The sequence below is a fragment of the Rhinoderma darwinii genome, chromosome 1 (genome assembly GCF_050947455.1).
Source record: "Rhinoderma darwinii isolate aRhiDar2 chromosome 1, aRhiDar2.hap1, whole genome shotgun sequence".
Classification (NCBI taxonomy): domain Eukaryota; kingdom Metazoa; phylum Chordata; class Amphibia; order Anura; family Rhinodermatidae; genus Rhinoderma; species Rhinoderma darwinii.
In genome coordinates this window covers 36,203,664-36,222,847 of record NC_134687.1, presented here as the reverse complement: position 1 = coordinate 36,222,847, position 19,184 = coordinate 36,203,664, and the positions used below count along the sequence as shown (strand labels likewise).

General features: G+C 40.1%; 1 protein-coding gene across 1 annotated transcript in view; it reads left to right on the top strand.

Annotated features, from left to right (window-relative positions):
* The window catches only part of CPZ (carboxypeptidase Z), a 96,189-nt gene that overhangs the window by 56,318 nt on the left and 20,687 nt on the right, over positions 1 to 19,184 (top strand). The window contains exons 7-9 of the mRNA XM_075857488.1: positions 8,077 to 8,235; positions 9,799 to 9,934; positions 18,123 to 18,262. Coding sequence (XP_075713603.1) covers positions 8,077 to 8,235; positions 9,799 to 9,934; positions 18,123 to 18,262 — 435 coding nt within the window. The remainder of the gene's footprint in view (positions 1 to 8,076; positions 8,236 to 9,798; positions 9,935 to 18,122; positions 18,263 to 19,184) is intronic.

Below are 19,184 nucleotides of genomic sequence, written 5' to 3'. Positions count from 1 at the left end.
ATTATATCCTAGGTAGAAGTCTTTTCCTTTGGGATGGAACCAATCAGGAGTGTAGCTATAGGGATTGCAGGGTTAGCAGCTGCATCTGGCCCCTGGTGCTTGAGATAGTCCATAGACCCCTCTTCCACATAGGAAGACACCAGTATGATAACTTCTTCACGTTGCGCCTCTGTGCCCAATTTATCTATGGCTCCTGGTGCAGATCCTACAGTTCATGGTGCAGGTTCAAATTGCTCTTTAAAGTTATCATGAGAAAACGTTAAAAGTCCCATTAGTGTACCCTAATGTGAAAAAAAAATTCATATCACACTTCTATGCAGACATATAGTTATTTGAAGTTACAGTCTTAAAGCCTGAAAAGCGATTCTGATGACATCACCTCCTGTTCTGTCAAGTGCAGTGTTGTCATGAAAACTTTATATGGATTCAAATCATCAAATTCAGAGCTATCCCCACATCATTGCCACTATTCAAGCCAGGTAGGAAGTAGATTGTTATATAAGACGTCACCTGATAGAAATCAGCAGGGCGTATGTTATCATCAGAATTTCTCCGAAGGGAAGCCTGCAACTTCAAGCTATTATATCTCACTATAGAAATAACATATCAAATAATAATTTTCACAATTTCAATGGACATGGAAAAACCTTTTTAAAGTTTATTTTCATGAATGATGAGCATGCAGCACATGCAATGACTTTATTTTGACAATACCGTATTCATGCTGTTGCTCCATAAAAACAAATATATATTACATTGGTGCAGCCCTATATTCTCTGATAATATTTTCTGTCTAGCTTGAACCTATACTTGTCTGAACATGAATTTCCACCTTTTATCATAATGTTATTTATAGGTTCAACATTTATTGCTGATTAATTTCTTAAAGAGCAATTGTCGTTATAGCAAACTTTCGGTCAGAGTTTACTTTCGGTCAGAGTTTATGTCCCAGACCCCCACCGATCGCTGAAACGTATGGGCAGAAGTTCTCAGCCAAGCATTTTGCCTCTTTGGCTGTGATCGGCAATCCTTGTATGCCTGAAGACGGGCTCACATTGAAAGTCTATGAGCGTGTCTTCATCCTAAAGACTTTTTATGTGAGCCTTCTATTTTTTTTATAGCCATCGGAGTTCCATATTTCCCTGCCAGGGGATGCTACTAAGTGGAGCCTAAAGGGCCTTTTACACCAGCCGACAATCGGCCGATGCAGCGAGCTGTGGATGGGGAAATGTGCTGCTGACAACTGTAATATTTTACTTTTTTAAAACAATACGATCAGCAGATGATCGAGGGTTTGCTCGTTCATCTGCTGATCGCTGCCCTGTTTACACAGGGAAATTATCGGCAACGAGTGTTATATGAATGCACGATAATCACCTTTAGAGCTTTCTAAATACTGTTTCTGTAAAACTTTGTATTAGACGTTAATCCCAAGAGTGTTCCTGGATCCCTGTGCCCAGCTAGCTGTGAATTCGGGTGATGTCTAAGGGGGGGGGGTAACATAGAGTAACACATTGTAGCGTGAACGGACTTCAGTGGCACCATGCAGACTTTCTGGAGAAGGAGTAGCGTACAGCGCAGTAGAGGTTTGGCAGCGGACAGGGACAGTGAATGTCTGTGATCATTACTGAGTTGGCGCAGGCTAACCTTAGGTGAAGAGTCTAAGAAATCACCCGTTCTTCACTCTCAAACTCTGCAAGGATGTATAGACTTTGTATGATTCCCAGGTTGCTATCTCCAGAAGAGTCCCTAGAAAACAGTCAGATGGCGGGTTTGAACAGTTTTGTGGTCAAATAGATCCATGTTGGTGACAGGCGGGCAAAGTCAGGTCCAGTAATTAGTATCAGGAGGCAAGTTCAAAGTCAGGCCAGAGGTCGGTACACGGAATATCAGATCAAGCGGGGTCAAGACAAAAGCTGAGTCAAACACAGGGAATCACAGGGAATAACAGAAACCTGCAAGGAAACAGAACACTAGGGCTGAGTGAGAAGCAAGCACTGAAACACTGGAGCGGTTCTCTTTCGAATGACGTCACACGCCTTTCTGGATGCTGATCCGGCAGTTAGAACCGCTCATGACAAGCACAAAAGAGCCATGGCATCCCATTGTCATGGTGATGCCACAGCTCCGAACGGGCCATCGTGCTGCCTGCCATAGTGGCTTGTGTCGGGCTCTGACTTTCAGTTTTATTATTAAGTACACTATATAAGCAGTATGCAGCAAGCTCCTAAGCTCCCCCTAGTGGTGGCTGCAGGCAGCCAAAATTTTATTATTTAACTCTTTGTCTATGCAGGGTTTTGGAGCTCTTTATCACAAAAATGGTGCTCTGACCACTATAAGGATGTACTGACATTGCTCAGTACAGAATCTGGGACCTACTTAGATAAAAAACAGAATGGTGTTCAAGGGTGGAAAAAACGGGCAGAAGTGCACACCCGAGCACTTTGCCTCTTTGGCTGTGATCGGCAAGCCTAGTATCCCTGAAGATGGACTCATATTGAATGTCTTTGAGTGTGTCTTCAGCCAAAAGACTTTCTATGTTAGTCTTCTAGGCTTTGTCTTCTAGGAATGACGATCACAGCGGAAGAGGCAAAACGCTTGGTTGACGATTCTACCAGTTCGTTGGGGGTCTTGTTTATTTGGGCATTTGCATAATACAGATAATAAACAACAGGGGTTCTGTATATCTCATTTTGCATGGGTATGAGGAACTGACAATATTGCAATTACCATTCTTATTTACATACCGCGCCGTCTCGTCTGATACAATCACTGATTTATTGGCTGCAAGGCTGAGCTCAATACTCATTTTCTTGATCTCATTTAAGTTTCATCTCGAGTTATAGGGAACTTATAATAAGTGCAGATTTGTGTGTAATGAGTTTCAGCCTTGATAAGCCTGAGCAAGTTATGAAATCTATTCATGTGATCATTAAAAGCAATTATGGAGATTATTCAAAGAGATGGAAACAATTACTGTATCCCTCCACCACTAAACACCATATTTTTTTTACATCTTAGAATATTGAAGTCATATTTAATGCAATACTTGAATTTTAGTAAGTAATAGTAGTATCCTGGGCTACAAAACCGTAGGAAATCCTATTTATGCTTAAAAAGGTTGAATGAAATAAGAAAGAATTTACTTGTTTTCCCCATGACAAAGTGCCTCTCCTGTATATGGGTTTGACAGTTACCCGGGATCCTTGTAGAGCTCCACTCAAGAAGGTGCTGGATTCCCTCAAGTAAATTTGGCTGAGCTGCAATACCAGACATTGCCCATGTACAAGAGAGGCGCTGTTTCTGGAAGAAAAAAAAAAGCATATCTTCTTATTCCGAACTTTTCCAAAAGTTTAAGAAGCTTTATAATCCAGGAATGTATTCACTCCTTCTTTCTATTGTAAATTCTTGGTGGTGTCCACCTAAATTATTTGCCTAGCTCTTCTCCATTCAGTTTTAAAGAATGACAACTTGTTCATGTGCATTTCGGGAGATACTGACTTTTAAGGTTACAGGACAGCTGGAAAGATGGTGGTCTTCCAGATATTTCTTGGACAAAGTACACATAGCCTGTTCGGTGACAGAGCCATAATCACTTCGTGTGCCACCATATGGTGCCTCCAGGTGGCAGTATATTCTCATATTGAAGTAATGGTACTGTATAGGCCCATAGCTGTCAATGACTGCGTAAAATGGATCTATACAAGATGGATCCATAATATAGCCTTGTGTATGAGGCCTTAAGATCAGTGCTAAACTCTTAAGCTACGGTATATATTTTACTGTTTTTCCCTGCACGGTGGCCCTCCCGGCCACCCACTTAGCATGGAAATTCCTCACAACTCCATTCAAATGAATGGCATTGCAATGTAATGGCATATCCTAGTGACATGCCATCACTTTGTGTAATGGAAATACCCCTTTAAATTTTGCAGTCCACTCTATAGTCCCAAATAAACCCAAGAGAAGCTGAAAGGACACAGAACTCTGCAGAGTCCACAGCCTTTTTTGTTATCAGTGGGGGTCTAAAAGCCAAGACCCCCACAAAAGTGACCATGAGACGTCTCTATGACATGTCAGACGTCCGTTTTAGCTGCAGGTACTGTTGGGATCAAAAATGTTGGGGTCATTGTGACAAATATCTAATACTAAGATTCTCAATGATCAATAAAGAAATCAATGAATATTATCACAATCATTAAACATGTAGATGAGCAGTAGATGTTGGCTTAGATAAATTAAACTCCAACCCTCCAGCATTCTGTTTCTTGCCTTTTTCTTGCTGTTTCCCATGACTCGGATGGGGAGGATATTGGCTAGACTGTGCAGAGAGAGACCGGAAACAATGTCTATTAATTGAAGATTTTCTTTAAGACAATTGCCATTAGACTTGATCACATAAGGTAGATGCAGGTCCTTCTTTAAGATGTGAGTCTACTGTTGTTCATTGCATTTTTCTTGCTTTTCTCACTACTGCATTATAAGGTTTGTCCACAAGATGTCAGTATTGATCTATAAAACTGAATGTCTTCTCCACTCACCAGATGTCGCTCTAGTCTACATTATATAGTATTATAGTGTCATTATTCAGGACTGCCAGAAGACTAGAATGTTTGGTCCTACCCATATTAGATTATGTCCAAACAAATGATGAAATTTGAGAAGGTTAAAATAAAATACAAAAAAATAATTCTGGCCGCTGTTCAATTTCAGCTCCCATTGTGGTTAGTACTCAGACTTCCCAGTATCAGGACAAGTTGTACATATTTTAGGAGAGAATACCATTAAATTTATTTTATGAGGGAAAATGCATAAAATTGCAAAAACATTTTATTTTTATATTTTTTGCATCATTCACTAATCATCATGCATTTTATTGTACATATTATTACAGATATAAGGATAAAAAAAACAAATGTATATAATTTGCAATAAATGTAAATATATATATATATATTTTTAAATAAATAAAAAATACTGTAATTCTTATTGGAGTGGAATAGCCAGGACTTGAACTCCAGAACAAGAGAAATCAAACAACAGGAAGCCAAAAGTCTAGAAGACACGGACAGGGATTCTATTTTAGGTGTTGCTCACATTTTGATATTTATCTTTTAACATCCTCAGAACATGTGACCTAGGTGCAGAAGTGACCAACACGGGTCTATTTTATTATACAGTTTTGTAGCTGTCCTCTGTGAGGCCCCATACGCCATAAATAATTCAGGTTTTTATTGTTCCTTGGTGTATTAGGGCTCATGTACACAGCCCTATAACGACTTTTGTTCAGTGCCGTTATAGGGCTGCCATAGAAGTGCCCTAAAACACATTCGTATGCCTTTCATTTCATTTGGAATTGGTGGAAATTGTAGCATATTCCATAGGGTTTCGTATGCATAGAGGTATTCTCTGCATTGCTTCTACGGGAGAATATCTCTGTATATACGGAGACTGTCAGAGCATGTATAGCAGTGCACTGAGGCTGTATGGCTCCGTACTAAGGCTTTGTTGCGGTGTGCATGAACTCTTAGTCCCCTCGCTCTGGACCGTAAAATTCATCCGTAATTACGGACCCATTCATTTCTATTGCCCACGGATACCTTCCTGTATATTTACGGGAAGGTGTCCGTGCCGTGGAAAGGCTCCGCAAAAGATAGGACATATTTGATATGGGAGCACGTCCCGCAAATGTGGGTGGCTGTCCGCGGCAGGCCGTTTCTGTAATCACGGATTGTGATTACAAGCACGGTCGTGTGCATGGGGCCTTAGGCTGTGTTAACACCAGGGATGATATTAGGACCAGGCAAACCTGGACAGATGCCAGGGCTCACTGGGCTTGGGGAGCTCATGGTGATCTGGGTAATCATGCTCTACAATTGTTAAGCCAAAGGTGGGGTGTACAGGAGGCCCACTGTGACTCTGTGACCGTGGGCTGCATACAGCTGGAGCCCGCCTAGGTAACACAGCACAATACCTGGATCATAACAAGTTTAAAGTATTTCCTTAAAGAGGACCCGACACCTCCCCTGACATGTCTATTTTAGAATATACTGGTATTCCCCATTAAATAACAATTCTGGATCATATTTTCCTATAATTCTACACTGTGCTGTTCCTCTGTTATTCCTCCTAGAAATGTATGAATAAATTGACTATTGGGTGTAACCATCCCCTTGGCAAAGAGGCGACAGTCACATTCTGTCAGCACTGATTGGACATTGTCAGTCTGTGTAGGGACACACCCCCAACTGGTAACACCCAGTTGTCAATTTATTCCAAAAATTTTAAGAGGAATAACAGAGGACCAGAAGAATGCAGAGTTCTAAGAATGATCCAGAATTGTTAGTTTGTGGGGAATATACTGTAATTATTGTCATTAAGTGACAAGTCCTCTTTAATCTGTATTTAGTTATCTTCCCCTAGTGTCGGCCTGGTTCTGTACAAAGTTATAAAAGCCCAATAATTCTAAAAAGCAAATACCATGGTCATAATAATTGTAAAGATATGTTAACACAGAAAAAAAAGATACAGAAATCACTTAGTAGCCTAAAAAGTATAAAGATATAGCCATTTAAACTAGCATGTGCGGGAAATCTCTAAAAACTGTCATCGGATCAGTATGTCTTCATTGTATTTTGGTAGCACAGGTATGAATGTTACTTGATAATATAAGAAAAGGTGCCCCGGAAACGTGTTGCAGGTGTTCACAATCACAAATTCTCTCCATGACTGTTCTACCCAAGAAGCAGCAACCTGAAATATAGAAATCACACAGGTGCATGACTTGTTAGTCAATGTCACATTACATTTTATGGCCTACATATTACTTCTACGCCGCTAAAAGCTTTCAACCTATACCTTAAATGTAGGCTGTGGAGGCCGTGGCATCCATCATACATGGGCTATAATGGTATGTGTTTAACGAATATGTCATGAACCCTCATTACCTTTTTATATTGTATCCGTTAATACTATTATAGCTATGGGTGACGGATACCACTGTTAGGCATCTGTCACAGGCATCCGTCACCCTATCATGGTGTCTGTTTAACATATACTTCATGAAAAACTATTGAAAAGCCCATTAAGTATGTCACTCGTAGGTATATGTCATCCATAGGTTCCAATGTTAATAATATAACGCGCAGTATAGGTTCTCCATATTATTATTTTTTTTAAAAAGGATATACTAATGTTTACCAGCCCGACTGATGCTCAAAAGAATACTCTTTTGGCCTCCATCGGGCTAATGGTGCTCTATGGACATGTCTAGTGTGTATGCCAGGAGCTTTTCCGATATACATGCTAAATGTACAGCAAAAACATAATGTTAACAGGGCCTTAAAGGCTATGAAAACCTTTGGTGTTTTGTTTTTTTTAATTAAATGTATGTATTTTACTATAAAAATAAATGTTGTAATATACTTTTCTTAAAAATTTGGCTCAGTTTTAAGAAGGTCTTCTGCTGCTTCTATGTACAGTGGATACATTGAAGCACGAGAACTAAAACAGAACACCATTTTTAATAAAAGTATATTACAAGAGTTATTTTTATGCTAAAACATACACACACACACACACACACACACACAAACACACACACATAAAGATTTAGAAAAAGTTGAGGAGCTGAAACTTAAAGTATGTAGAAAGCTGCATAATTTGTTGTAATGAAATGATTACACATTGTTTACATGAACGGACCTCTCCTTTAACGGGATTGCTCCTTTACACATTGGTAGAATATTGCTAACATGTCGAAAATGTACGACTGATTATAGTTAATTGTCGTCCATGTGGGCACCTAAAAAAAGCCAAGTGGGGCCGCCAGGAGACATAGTATAATGAAGTTTTCCTAGCACAGCGGTCAGATCACCGTCAATCTAACATTGGCGGCATATACTTCTTATACGCCGCCGATAACTATTATGGTACTGACTCTACAGGTCTCCTCCAGTAACTGCTTCACCTCATTGAGACATTTTACACACCCTCCGTCCTTCTTAGCATCCAATGCTCTATGATGTTATTATAGCTTTTGTTTTATTGTTATATTATATCCTCCATCTCTTGTAGGTAGCTCCAGAGACAAAAGCGGTCATGAAATGGATGAGAAATATCCCATTTGTTTTGTCCAGTAGTCTTCATGGAGGCGACTTAGTTGTCAGTTACCCTTTTGACTTCTCAAAGCACCCCTTAGAAGAAAAAATGTATTCTCCCACTCAAGATGACAAGGTAAAAAGAAGATTTATAGTATTTAGAAATAAATGTCTTTTAACCCATGACACGCACAAAAAAAACTTGTCTACATGCACGTATCTTCACAAAATCATCACAACTGAAGAGACCAAAAATATCATTGAACAAGACACCAGTGAACATCCGTGTCACAGTGATAGCATCGGACTGGGGAGCCTAGGGCCTACCAGTGGAAGTGATTCTGGGGGCCCACCCTACAGCTACATGGATATACAACCAGTATAGTTTCAAGCCTCATGCACACTTTGCGCCAAACAGAACCGCATCGTGCACTGCACCTGGGGTGCCATGTATCAGAGTGAGTAGGGTTTTTCCAAGACTTTCATATATTGATGGCCTGTCCTTAGGGTAGGCCATCAATGTTTTATCAGTGGGGGGACCAACCTCCTGAACCCCACCCATAAACACAGTGAAGGGGGCAATTCGCTCATGCTTTATAGTTTACACAGGCACAGAGGCTCTTATCTACAAGCAGCTGGGCCTGGTACTGCAGCACAGTTCCATTCAAGTGAATGGGACTGAGCTGCAGTACCAAGCAAAGTCACAATCGTATGTACGTGGTTGTGCCGGAGTAAATAATAAAGCAGGGCCCTAACAGTGGGGATCGGTGAGGATCCTGGAGATTGGATCCCCATGATCAAACATGATTTCTTCAACTTTAAAAAAATCAGGGACGTATTTTTTTATGTACACTGGGAAAAATGTGCCCTATTTTTACGGACTACCCAGGAATTTACAGAGAGTTGGCAACCCTATTTTTGGGCAACCATTAGGATCTGGATGAATATTTCAGAATTGTTATATTTGACTGAAATTTTCTGACTTATTAGGAAATATGTTCTTTACCAGAACTGTTGAACACTGCCATTTTAATTATTAAATTAATTAAAATCTTTAATTTAATTTATTAATTCATTTGTGGATGTCTTTGAAAACTCCTTTAAATTAATAAATCTGACAAAATACAAAAATATGTTCAGAATCAAATGACAAAGTGAGTCCTCCCAAGGTAATCCCAATAAGTACTAATTAATATGGGTGAGAGGATTGTAAAAGCCTTAACAGGAGGGGGGATGCAAAAGTTACTGAGACTGATTTTTACCACTTGGTTTTACCATATCCCTGCACAGTCTGACATTATCCCATCATGTATGACCGGTAATGGGCCAACCTGCGGGAGTCACATAATCATCAGAACGAGGTGAGCATCACTTCCCCTTCATTGTTTATCCAGGCACAGCGACATCCATACAAGTGTGGCTGTTTCTGGTACTGCAGCTTAGTCCTGCTCAGCCCCGTTCATTTAGTTTGGCTGAGGTGCAGTACCAGGCACAGCCACATTCATATGGACATGACCTTGGCGGAATAAACAATGAAGAGGCTGTGGTACTCCGTTACTTTTTCTTATTGATGGGGGTGCCAGGGGGTTTAACCCATTGGTGACCTATCCTAAGGTGGAGTTGTCTTTTAAAGCGACTCAGGATCTCTGCCATTCATAATGAATGCGATTCACAAATCAATATATTTCTCTTTTTCCAGGTTTTTAAGTTGCTTGCAAAAACATATGTTGCTTCACATCCCAAAATGTCAGACCAGTCAACAGAAAGATGTGGTGGAAATTTTGTTAGCAAAGGATCCATAATAAATGGTGCAGAATGGTACAGCTTCAGTGGAGGTAGGTTTCATTTATATTAACTCTTCACTTTCACATTTGCTCTACAGTCAGCAAATAAAAAAACAGCATCTTTCTAATATAAATAATTATTACCTTCAATTATTTGTCAGTTTCTTTCATCTCTTTCTAATGTGGAAATAAAAACTGGTAATGCTGTTGACGGATCCTATTGTGATGGCTTTAATTTTATTCTGTTCATGTCTGGTCTGCCTTAATACACCCTACAGCTCAATTCATTCACAAACGAACAACCTAATAGCCCAGTTTTTGCCCAGCCAGGGTTCAATGTTTGTAGTTAGGGTTTTCCCCAGCAAAAACAATTTCTACAGTAAAGATAGTGGATTTCTCAGGAGGATAAAACATTTTTTTTAGGGCTTACCACATGGTAATATGGTTGGGAATTAGAGATGAGCGAATTTCGGTCGAATCTGCCATCCCATTCAATTCAGTCCGAATAAATTTGCCACTAATCAAAAGTGCCCCAATTGCCTGAAAACTCATGTCTAACTCTATGATGTTCTAAGACTGTATCCAAGTTAAATCCAACTCTGATTTGTGCCCTAAAAGTTTAGGAATTCGCCAAATCCAAACATTTTTGGGAAAAACGGACAGAATTAGATTTGTGTAGAATGGATTCACTCATCTCTATTGGGAATAACTCCATTAGCCAGATAAGCTGCAGCTTGGAAAAGGTTAAGCAGAATGATCAAGCTAGGTCTGATCCTTGTTTCATATCGGGGATGTAGTGGCTTCTATGGATATTATGTTTATTTGGCAGAACTTTTTTTTTAAAAAACTTGTCAATCCCTTTTAAAATGTAACTCCTCAGTCCACATCATGATCTTACATCTCTCCAATATATCCCTGTCTTCACTAACCTTGTCCTCACATGAGTGGACTGGTCAATGCTATGCCCATGATGAGCATCACTCCATCCTGAAATACTCTGTACTACTGCCCTGCTCATTTGACAATCTGCGACCTCACAGTTACCTCTGGCCTCTTCCTACATCGTAAGGCTGCCCCCGTCGCATGAAGTCCTGTCCTCAATAACATAGATCAGAACATTCATTGCTGCTTTGTTGACCATATGAACTGCAGATTTTCAACTTCAAAAAACCCAAATTGCTCAAATTTTCTTGAAATGTGTTTACATTTCAGTGTGATCTTGTTTCACTCAAATTCTAAATTAGAACCGGCAATCCTGACAAATGGCTTCATTTATCCTCTGGGTCACATTTACATATAAGCTGTTTTCCCAACAAGTTGTTGCTTTCACATAGAGATGTCTCAAAGATTTAAGAAAATAACCAAAAATCTCATCTGTGACACCTTGTCTAATTTAGACTTTCCAAGATCTCAGTATGATGAATTATTGATATGGTATGAAGAGTAAATATTTTTGTTCTGTGCCACCCAATGTAGGTATTGGCTAGTGGTCAGGTGCCCGGCACGCGAACAAGTTTAGGGGTCAAAGATTTTGAAACTCCAAAATACAGAGATATTAACATTTGATAATAGAAAGTTGTAATACTGGACTTAGAAATAACATCTATGTTGTCAATAATAGTCCCAGAAGTGTGGACTAAAAGTCCTAGTTGACACTTTGTAACAGGATCAAAGTTAGAGCCCAAAAATAATGGCGTCATGCAGATATAGTCTCTTCTCTAACGGGGCAAATATTACATTTGCCATCCTAGCCCTGAATCTAAGTTGTCTAGGGCAGAATGCCTTATTGGTACCCCCCCCCCCCCCCCCGCCACAGCCTTCAGCACACAGGGAACATGCCCTGCTAGCCCACAATACCTATAGTAATGTGAAGTAAACTATGTTCAGTGACCCCACCCCACAAGAAAACAGGTAAAAAAAATGTACCTCTCCACACTGCTGCTTCTTCTTCCCAATGAGGAAAAGGCAGCATTACTCCAGTCTGATGGAGGATGCATGTACTGAGGACTATTGATACACCGCAGAATTGAGAAGAAGACATCAGGACATTGCACTTAAATTCAGGATTGTCCTGCTGAAACTGGGACCATTGAGTACTGATTGTATCTACATTGTATATACACTGTTCAGCTATAACATTAAAACCACTGACAGGTGATGTGAATAACATTGATAATCTTGTCACAATGTTACTTTGACATGTACCATCTACATCCATTTATGGCAACGGTATGCCCTAATGGGGAAGCAGGATATAGCACCTGCCCCTCTGCAAAAATTGTTCAGGATCGGTTTGGCCCTGTTTACACAAAGTTTTTGGGTGCTGATTTTGACACGGAAACCGCCCCATATCTCCTTCCATTGATTTCAATAGGAGTCCGAGGCTTTTTTTTCCTGAGCGTTTTTTGTCTACTCGCGGTAAAAAAAAGCGTCATGACCTTTCCTGAGGCGTTATTTTCAGCTGCAAAAACCCCATTGAAAACAATAGGAGATGGAAAAAGGCGCAGACGTTTTGTGACGCAGTTTTTGACATGTTCTTGGCAAAAAATACTCACGGTTTTTTTCCTTTGCCTGTTGAAGAAACAGGTAAAAAAAAGCCTTAAAAAAATGCAGAAAAAAACGCATGTGGTAAAAACCACTTAAAAAAAATGGAGCTGATGTTTCGAGGCAGAATTTTCTGCCTGCAAAAACCTCTGTGTGAACTGACCCTTTGAGGAACATGATGAAGAGTTCAAGGTGGTGACTTGGCCTCCAAATTCCTCAGGTCTCATTCCGATCGAGCATCTTTGATGTGCTGGAAAAACAAGTCCAATCCACGGAGGCCTCATCTCACAACTTACAGGATCTGCTGCTAACGTCTTGATGCCAGACACCACAAGAACCTTCAGTGATCTTGTGGAGTCCATGCCTTGATGGGTCAGAGCTGTTTTGGCGGCATGAGGGACCTCCACATTATTAGGCAGGTGGCTTTATTCCCTTTCTGCACCTTGACGTAACTGCACGTTAAGGTGAGCAGTTAGTTCGCGCACATTGACGTTCAGTTACGTCTGGAGTTTAACAGTTAACCGCCACGCTACACCGCAGTGGCGGTTAACTGTGCAGGATGTCTGCCCTGCTTTCCCACTTGACGATCAGCGGCCCATCACCACTGATTTCAGCAATTAACCCCTTAGATGCGGCGACCGATTGCAAGCGCCGCATCTAGGGGGTTTGTAGCACATCGGCAGCCCCTCCAATGCGATTTTGGGGGCTGCCGACGGTTGGCATTGCAACCGGAGGCCAGACACTGGGTCTGCCATGTATGGAAGCTTATGAGGACCATCCACCGGCTGGTCCTCATAGGCTTCCTATTACGTCACTGTCAGTGTCAAACTGACAGAATACATTACACTACTTAGGTAGTGTAATGTATTCTAGCAGCAATCAGAGCTGCAAGTCTTCAAGTCCCCTAGTGGGACAAAATAGTTTAAAAAAAGTTAATAAACATATTTTATAAAAGTGTAAAAATAAAAGTTATAAATTACAAAAACAAAAAATGCTTTTTTTCCTATAATAAGGCTTTTATTATAGGAAAAAAATTAAAACGTTAAAAACAGTACAAATATTTGGTATCACCGCGTTCGTAACGAACCAAACTATAAAACTATAATATTATTTTTCCCGCACAGTGTCACCACCCCTCTCAAAATATAGAATAAAAAGTTATCAATAAGTCGCATGTACCCCAAAGTTGTAGCAATAAAAACTACAGCCCATCCCACAGAAAACAAGCCCTTACACAGCTTTTTTGTCTGAAAAATAAAAAAGTTATGGCTCTCAGAACATGGTGACATAAAAAAAAAATGATTTGAAAAGAAAGTGATTTTATTGTGAAAAACCTGAAAAACCTAGAAAAAACTATAGACATATGGTATCGCCGTAATCGTATCAACCCGTAGAATAAAGTAAAATTGTCATTTATAGCTCAAAGTGAACGCCGTAAAAATAAAAGAATAAAAAACATTGTCAGATTTGATGGTCTTTTTTCACCTTGCTTCCTAAAAAATGGAATAAAAAGTGATCAAAAAATTGTGTGTACCCCAAAATGGTACCAATGAAATCTACAGATTGTCCTGCAACAAATAAGCCCTCACACAGCTCCGGTGGAGAAAAAATAAAGAATTTCTGGCTCCCAGAATATGGCGATGCAAAATGTGCAGTGTTCCAAAATCGTATAAGATTGGGCACCATTTATCAGTGCGACAACGGCCACATATATGAGGATTATTATTTATTTATCCCATAATTAACCCTCTTATTATGCCCTGATGTTCTCAGTCTAGAATTTTTAGGCTAGGTTAATTTTACCAGTGAGAGATAGATTATATAAAAAAAAAAAAAGAAAATCACATTGTCAAAATTATATATATTTATTTGCATTGTGCACAGAGAAATAAGTATTTGATCCCTTTGGCAAACAAGACTTAATACTTCGTGGCAAAACCCTTGTTGGCAAGCACAGCAGTCAGACGTTTTTTGTAGTTGAATGATGAGGTTTGCACACATGTTAGATGAAATTTTGGCCCAATCCTCTTTGCAGAGCATCTATAAATCATTAAGATTTCGAGGCTGTCGCTTGGCAACTCGGATCTTCAGCTCCCTCCGTAAGTTTTCGATGGGATTAAGGTCTGGAGACTGGCTAGGCCACTCCATGACCTTAATGTGCTTTTTTTTTAGCCACTCCTTTGTTGCCTTGGCTGTATGTTTTGGGTCATTGTCGTGCTGGAAGACCCAGCCACGAGCCATTTTTAATGTCCTGGTGGAGGGAAGGAGGTTGTCACTCAGGATTTGACGGTACATGGCTCCATCCATTCTCCCATTGATGCGGTGAAGTAGCCCTATGCCCTTAGCAGAGAAACACCCCCAAATCATAATGTTTCCACCTCCATGCTTGACAGTGGGGACGGTGTTCTTTGGGTCATAGGCAGCATTTCTCTTCCTCCAAACACGGCGAGTTGAGTTAATGCCAAAGAGCTCAATTTTAGTCTCATCTGACCACAGCACCTTCTCCCAATCACTCTCAGAATCATCCAGATGTTCATTTGCAAACTTCAGATGGGCCTGTATAATGTGCCTTCTTGAGCAGGGGGACCTTGCGGGTACTGCAGGATTTTAATCCATTACGGCGTAATGTGTTACCAATGGTTTTCTTGGTGACTGTGGTCCCAGCTGCCTTGAGATCATTAACAAGTTACCCCCGTGTAGTTTTCGGCTGAGCTCTCACCTTCCTCAGGATCAAGGATACCCCACGAGGTGAGATTTTGCATGGAGCCCCAGATCGATGTCGATTGACAGTCATTTTGTATGTCTTCCATTTTCTTACTATTGCACCAACAGTTGTCTCCTTCTCGCCCAGCGTCTTACTTATGGTTTTGTAGCCCATTCCAGCCTTGTGCAGGTCTATGATCTTGTCCCTGACATCCTTAGAAAGCTCTTTGGTCTTGCCCATGTTGTAGAGGTTAGAGTCAGACTGATTAATTGAGTCTGTGGACAGGAGTCTTTTATACAGGTGACCATGTAAGAGCTGTCTATAATGCAGGCACCAAGTTGATTTGGAGCGTGTAACTGGTCTGGAGGAGGCTGAACTCTTAATGGTTGGTAGGGGATCAAATACTTATTTCTCTGTGCACAATGCAAATAAATATATATAATTTTGACTATGTGATTTATTTTTTTTTTTTTTAATATAATCTATCTCTCACTGGTAAAATTAACCTAGCCTAAAAATTCTAGACTGTTCATGTCTTTGACAGTGGGCAAACTTACAAAATCAGCAAGGGATCAAATACTTATTTCCTTCACTGTATATATATGCTGTATTATCTCGGCTTACAACATTTACATAGGGAGAGACACATTATTAGTGAGATGGGGTCTGGTGGCAATCACTATGGTCCTTATTGCTAAACTACAAGATGGCTATTGCAAAGTATTTTTGAATTATAAAGTGTTCAGGACAAAATAATATATTCTACTATCATGAAATTTGTAGTACATGAAACACGAAAGTCGAATTCATTTATAAAAGTGCTACTCTGGGCAAATCTAAAAGTCCAAGAATTTTCTTTTTTAAAAGATAACATCTAGTTTAATATACGGTAAGTCATAAATGATCTATAAAGACTATTTTCTTTTTGCCTTTCTGGCTTCATCTAAGGGCACATGTGTGTGTGTATATATATATATATATATATATATATATATATATATATATATATATATATATATATTTATATCCTTAAATTTACAAAGCCACCCAATCTCCCTCTGTTACTAGTTATTATTCGATGTTTGTAAAAAACCAAAAAAATCACCTTCCTCCCATTGGTGCTCACTGAAACTAGCGCTTCTGCATGTAAACATTTTAGTGGCACCCAAGTCTGTACATGGCCCGCTTTCCCTCACAGTCTGTGCAATATACTGGACACCCATGCATTGGACAGTTGTTTCACATATGTGACACAGCTGCAGCGGGGAAAGCAATATACAGGATTGCAATATACAGGATTTTTTTTTTTACAAAGTATCAAAAATCCCTTGTATTCATCTAGAATAAAAGGGCTAGATAAAAAAAAAAATACATCCTAGATAACCCCTTTAATGATTTTTTTTCTACTTTTTAGGGGACATGTTGTAAAAATTAAATAAAAAAAGAGTAAACTATGAAAACTTAAAAAACAGAACAATGGTCAACAATAATCCTACTTCGGAAACGATTCACCTAACTAGGGAATATTATGTATCAAAATAACCATGTTAGAAAATGCTATCACTTTCTGACCATCCCTGTGCAGGTTAAAAACTGTAAAGGTAAGTAGAGATGGGTCAAATTGCCTGCGGTTCATTTCAACAGCAAATGCCCAGGGAAAATCTGCACCGAATCGTGCAGAATTTGGTGTGGATTTGCCGTTGCGTAAATCCAGAGGAAAAATCACCTGCATTATAGTCCCGTGTGAATTCACCCAAATGGGGCAGCAGCACTACTACAGCACTCTGTGGCCCCTTTATTCTCAGTTTCACTGAGGCTCCCAGCATTCGAAACTGTTAAAGGATAAACAAATATATGCATATGAATAGACTAATAAAGTAATTTTTGACATTCTAAGGGCATATATTCACATAGGGCGGATAACGCTGCATAAAAGTACACTGTCCTGGAACCCGCAGAGTTGTGCTGCAAAATTCTGGTGCGGTTTTTCGGGCAAAATGTCTGCTGTGGAAAACAGTGGTTGAAAAAAAAAAAAAAGTTTATACTCACCCCGATCTCCGTTCTCATAGTGAAGCTTTCTCTCGTTCTCGTCCAGGCTGTCCTCCTGGAATGATGCTGCAGCCCATGTGACCGCTGCAGCCTGTGCATCCCAGGAGGCCAAACTGCACGAAGAACAGAAGAAAGTGTCGCAATGACAACGCCCGGGTAGTAAGTTTAAAACTTTTTTATTAATTTTAAACAAAAATAAGTTTGTTTTTTTTCTGAGTTGTGATTTCTGCGGCAGAACTACAGCTTTGCAACATTTACCTCTATTTCGAATTCAATGGGGAAAACCTGCAACAGAAAAGCAGCGATTCCGAAGCATAAATTTACATGCTGCGGATTAAACAAGCGCACCGCTGGTCAATTAACAGTTTTGCGGCATATTTTTGTTCAAATCTCATCCACTCTGCTGCTACTTTAATACGCTGCGTATTTTCCGAAATAAAATCCATTGCGGAATATCCGCAGAGTTTACGTTACGTATCCTTAGGCCTGATTCACACGAACGTGTTAAACGTCCGTGGGACGGCCGTTGAAACAGCGACCGTCCCACGGACCTATGCAATGCAATGTGGCCGTTCACACAGCCGTTGTTTCAACGGACCGTGTGAAGGGTCCGTGGGAGAATAGGACATGTCCTATCTTTTCACGTGTCACGTATCCCTCCATAGACTCTCAACTATGTGTGACATCGCGTCCCGCAGCGCTGAGCACGGATGCACCTTGGACGTGAAAGACTGCAGTTTTTCACATCCGAGATGCGCAACGCCCGTGTGAATCAGGCCTTAGTGTGGGGTATAAAAAAAAGAACAACATAAGAGTTTGTTTGTGGAGAACAAGCTTTTCTCTAGGAACGTTGGTCAGTTGTCCTCTATTGTATCCTTCATAACCACAAACGGTCTGTACTGTACGATGATACTTCTCTCACGTCATGAAATTATTTTCTAGGAATGTCAGACTTCAGTTATCTCCACACAAATTGTATTGAACTTACCCTGGAGCTGGGATGTGAGAAGTTCCCAACCGAGGACGAGCTGTATCCTGCCTGGCAAGACAATAAAGAATCTCTGCTGAGCTTAATTGAAATGGTACAGTGCGGCACTTTATTATGCGGAATTATGACAAAATATTTCACTTCGATGTCAAGTCTCACTATTAGTGTATGAGAATAGATGAGGAGCAGACGGGAGGGAGGGAGCGGCTATTGAAGACATTTATCAGCCTGAAAGGAAGTCTCAGCCTTCTCCGAACATTGACTTCACTCCTCATTGATATTTGAGGTATGGGCCAGTGTTCTGGGGCAAGACCTGAAACAAAATATGCATTTAATGGAAACAAATTCCAGATATAACCTGTGTCATTATTCTTTTCTTCAGCTCGGATACTGCCAATTGTACATTCCTACGCGCCAACGGGGATTCTTTTTCATCTTTTTCCAAATAGCATCACTTCTTAGACAGGGCCTTCCAGGCACTGACAAGAATAACACATTTTGACATTCAATTCCTATAATGTAGTCAATGGCCACTAAATGGAAATGCAGCATAATCTGGTCAGAATATATTTTCAGCGTTTAGATGTTTAAATACTCAGGAGACAATAGAACATTACCTGGAGCCCATACCCCTATGGTCCTACATCTTCAGTTACATTCTTCATTATTTTCATCATACCTATGTAAAAATATATGGATGTAACAATAGTCTTCACCGAATCATCTACAATTTACAACACAAATAGAAGATTAAAGGATGTGCACTTAAAGGGGATGTCTCATCAAGACAACTCATTCTTATATTGAAGCTGGCTCAACAATCAGCTGTTGTCACCAGCAGCCATCACTAGGGGAGCTACTTTCACACATATGTATACAGCTTCCATGAAGTTCAATGGGATCTTTCAAAATTGCTATGCAGTGAGCTCCACCTAGTGGTGACTGCAGGCAGCCATAATTTTATCATTAAACTATATCATAGTATGTCGTAAATCTGGAGCTTAGAAAAAGGAAGT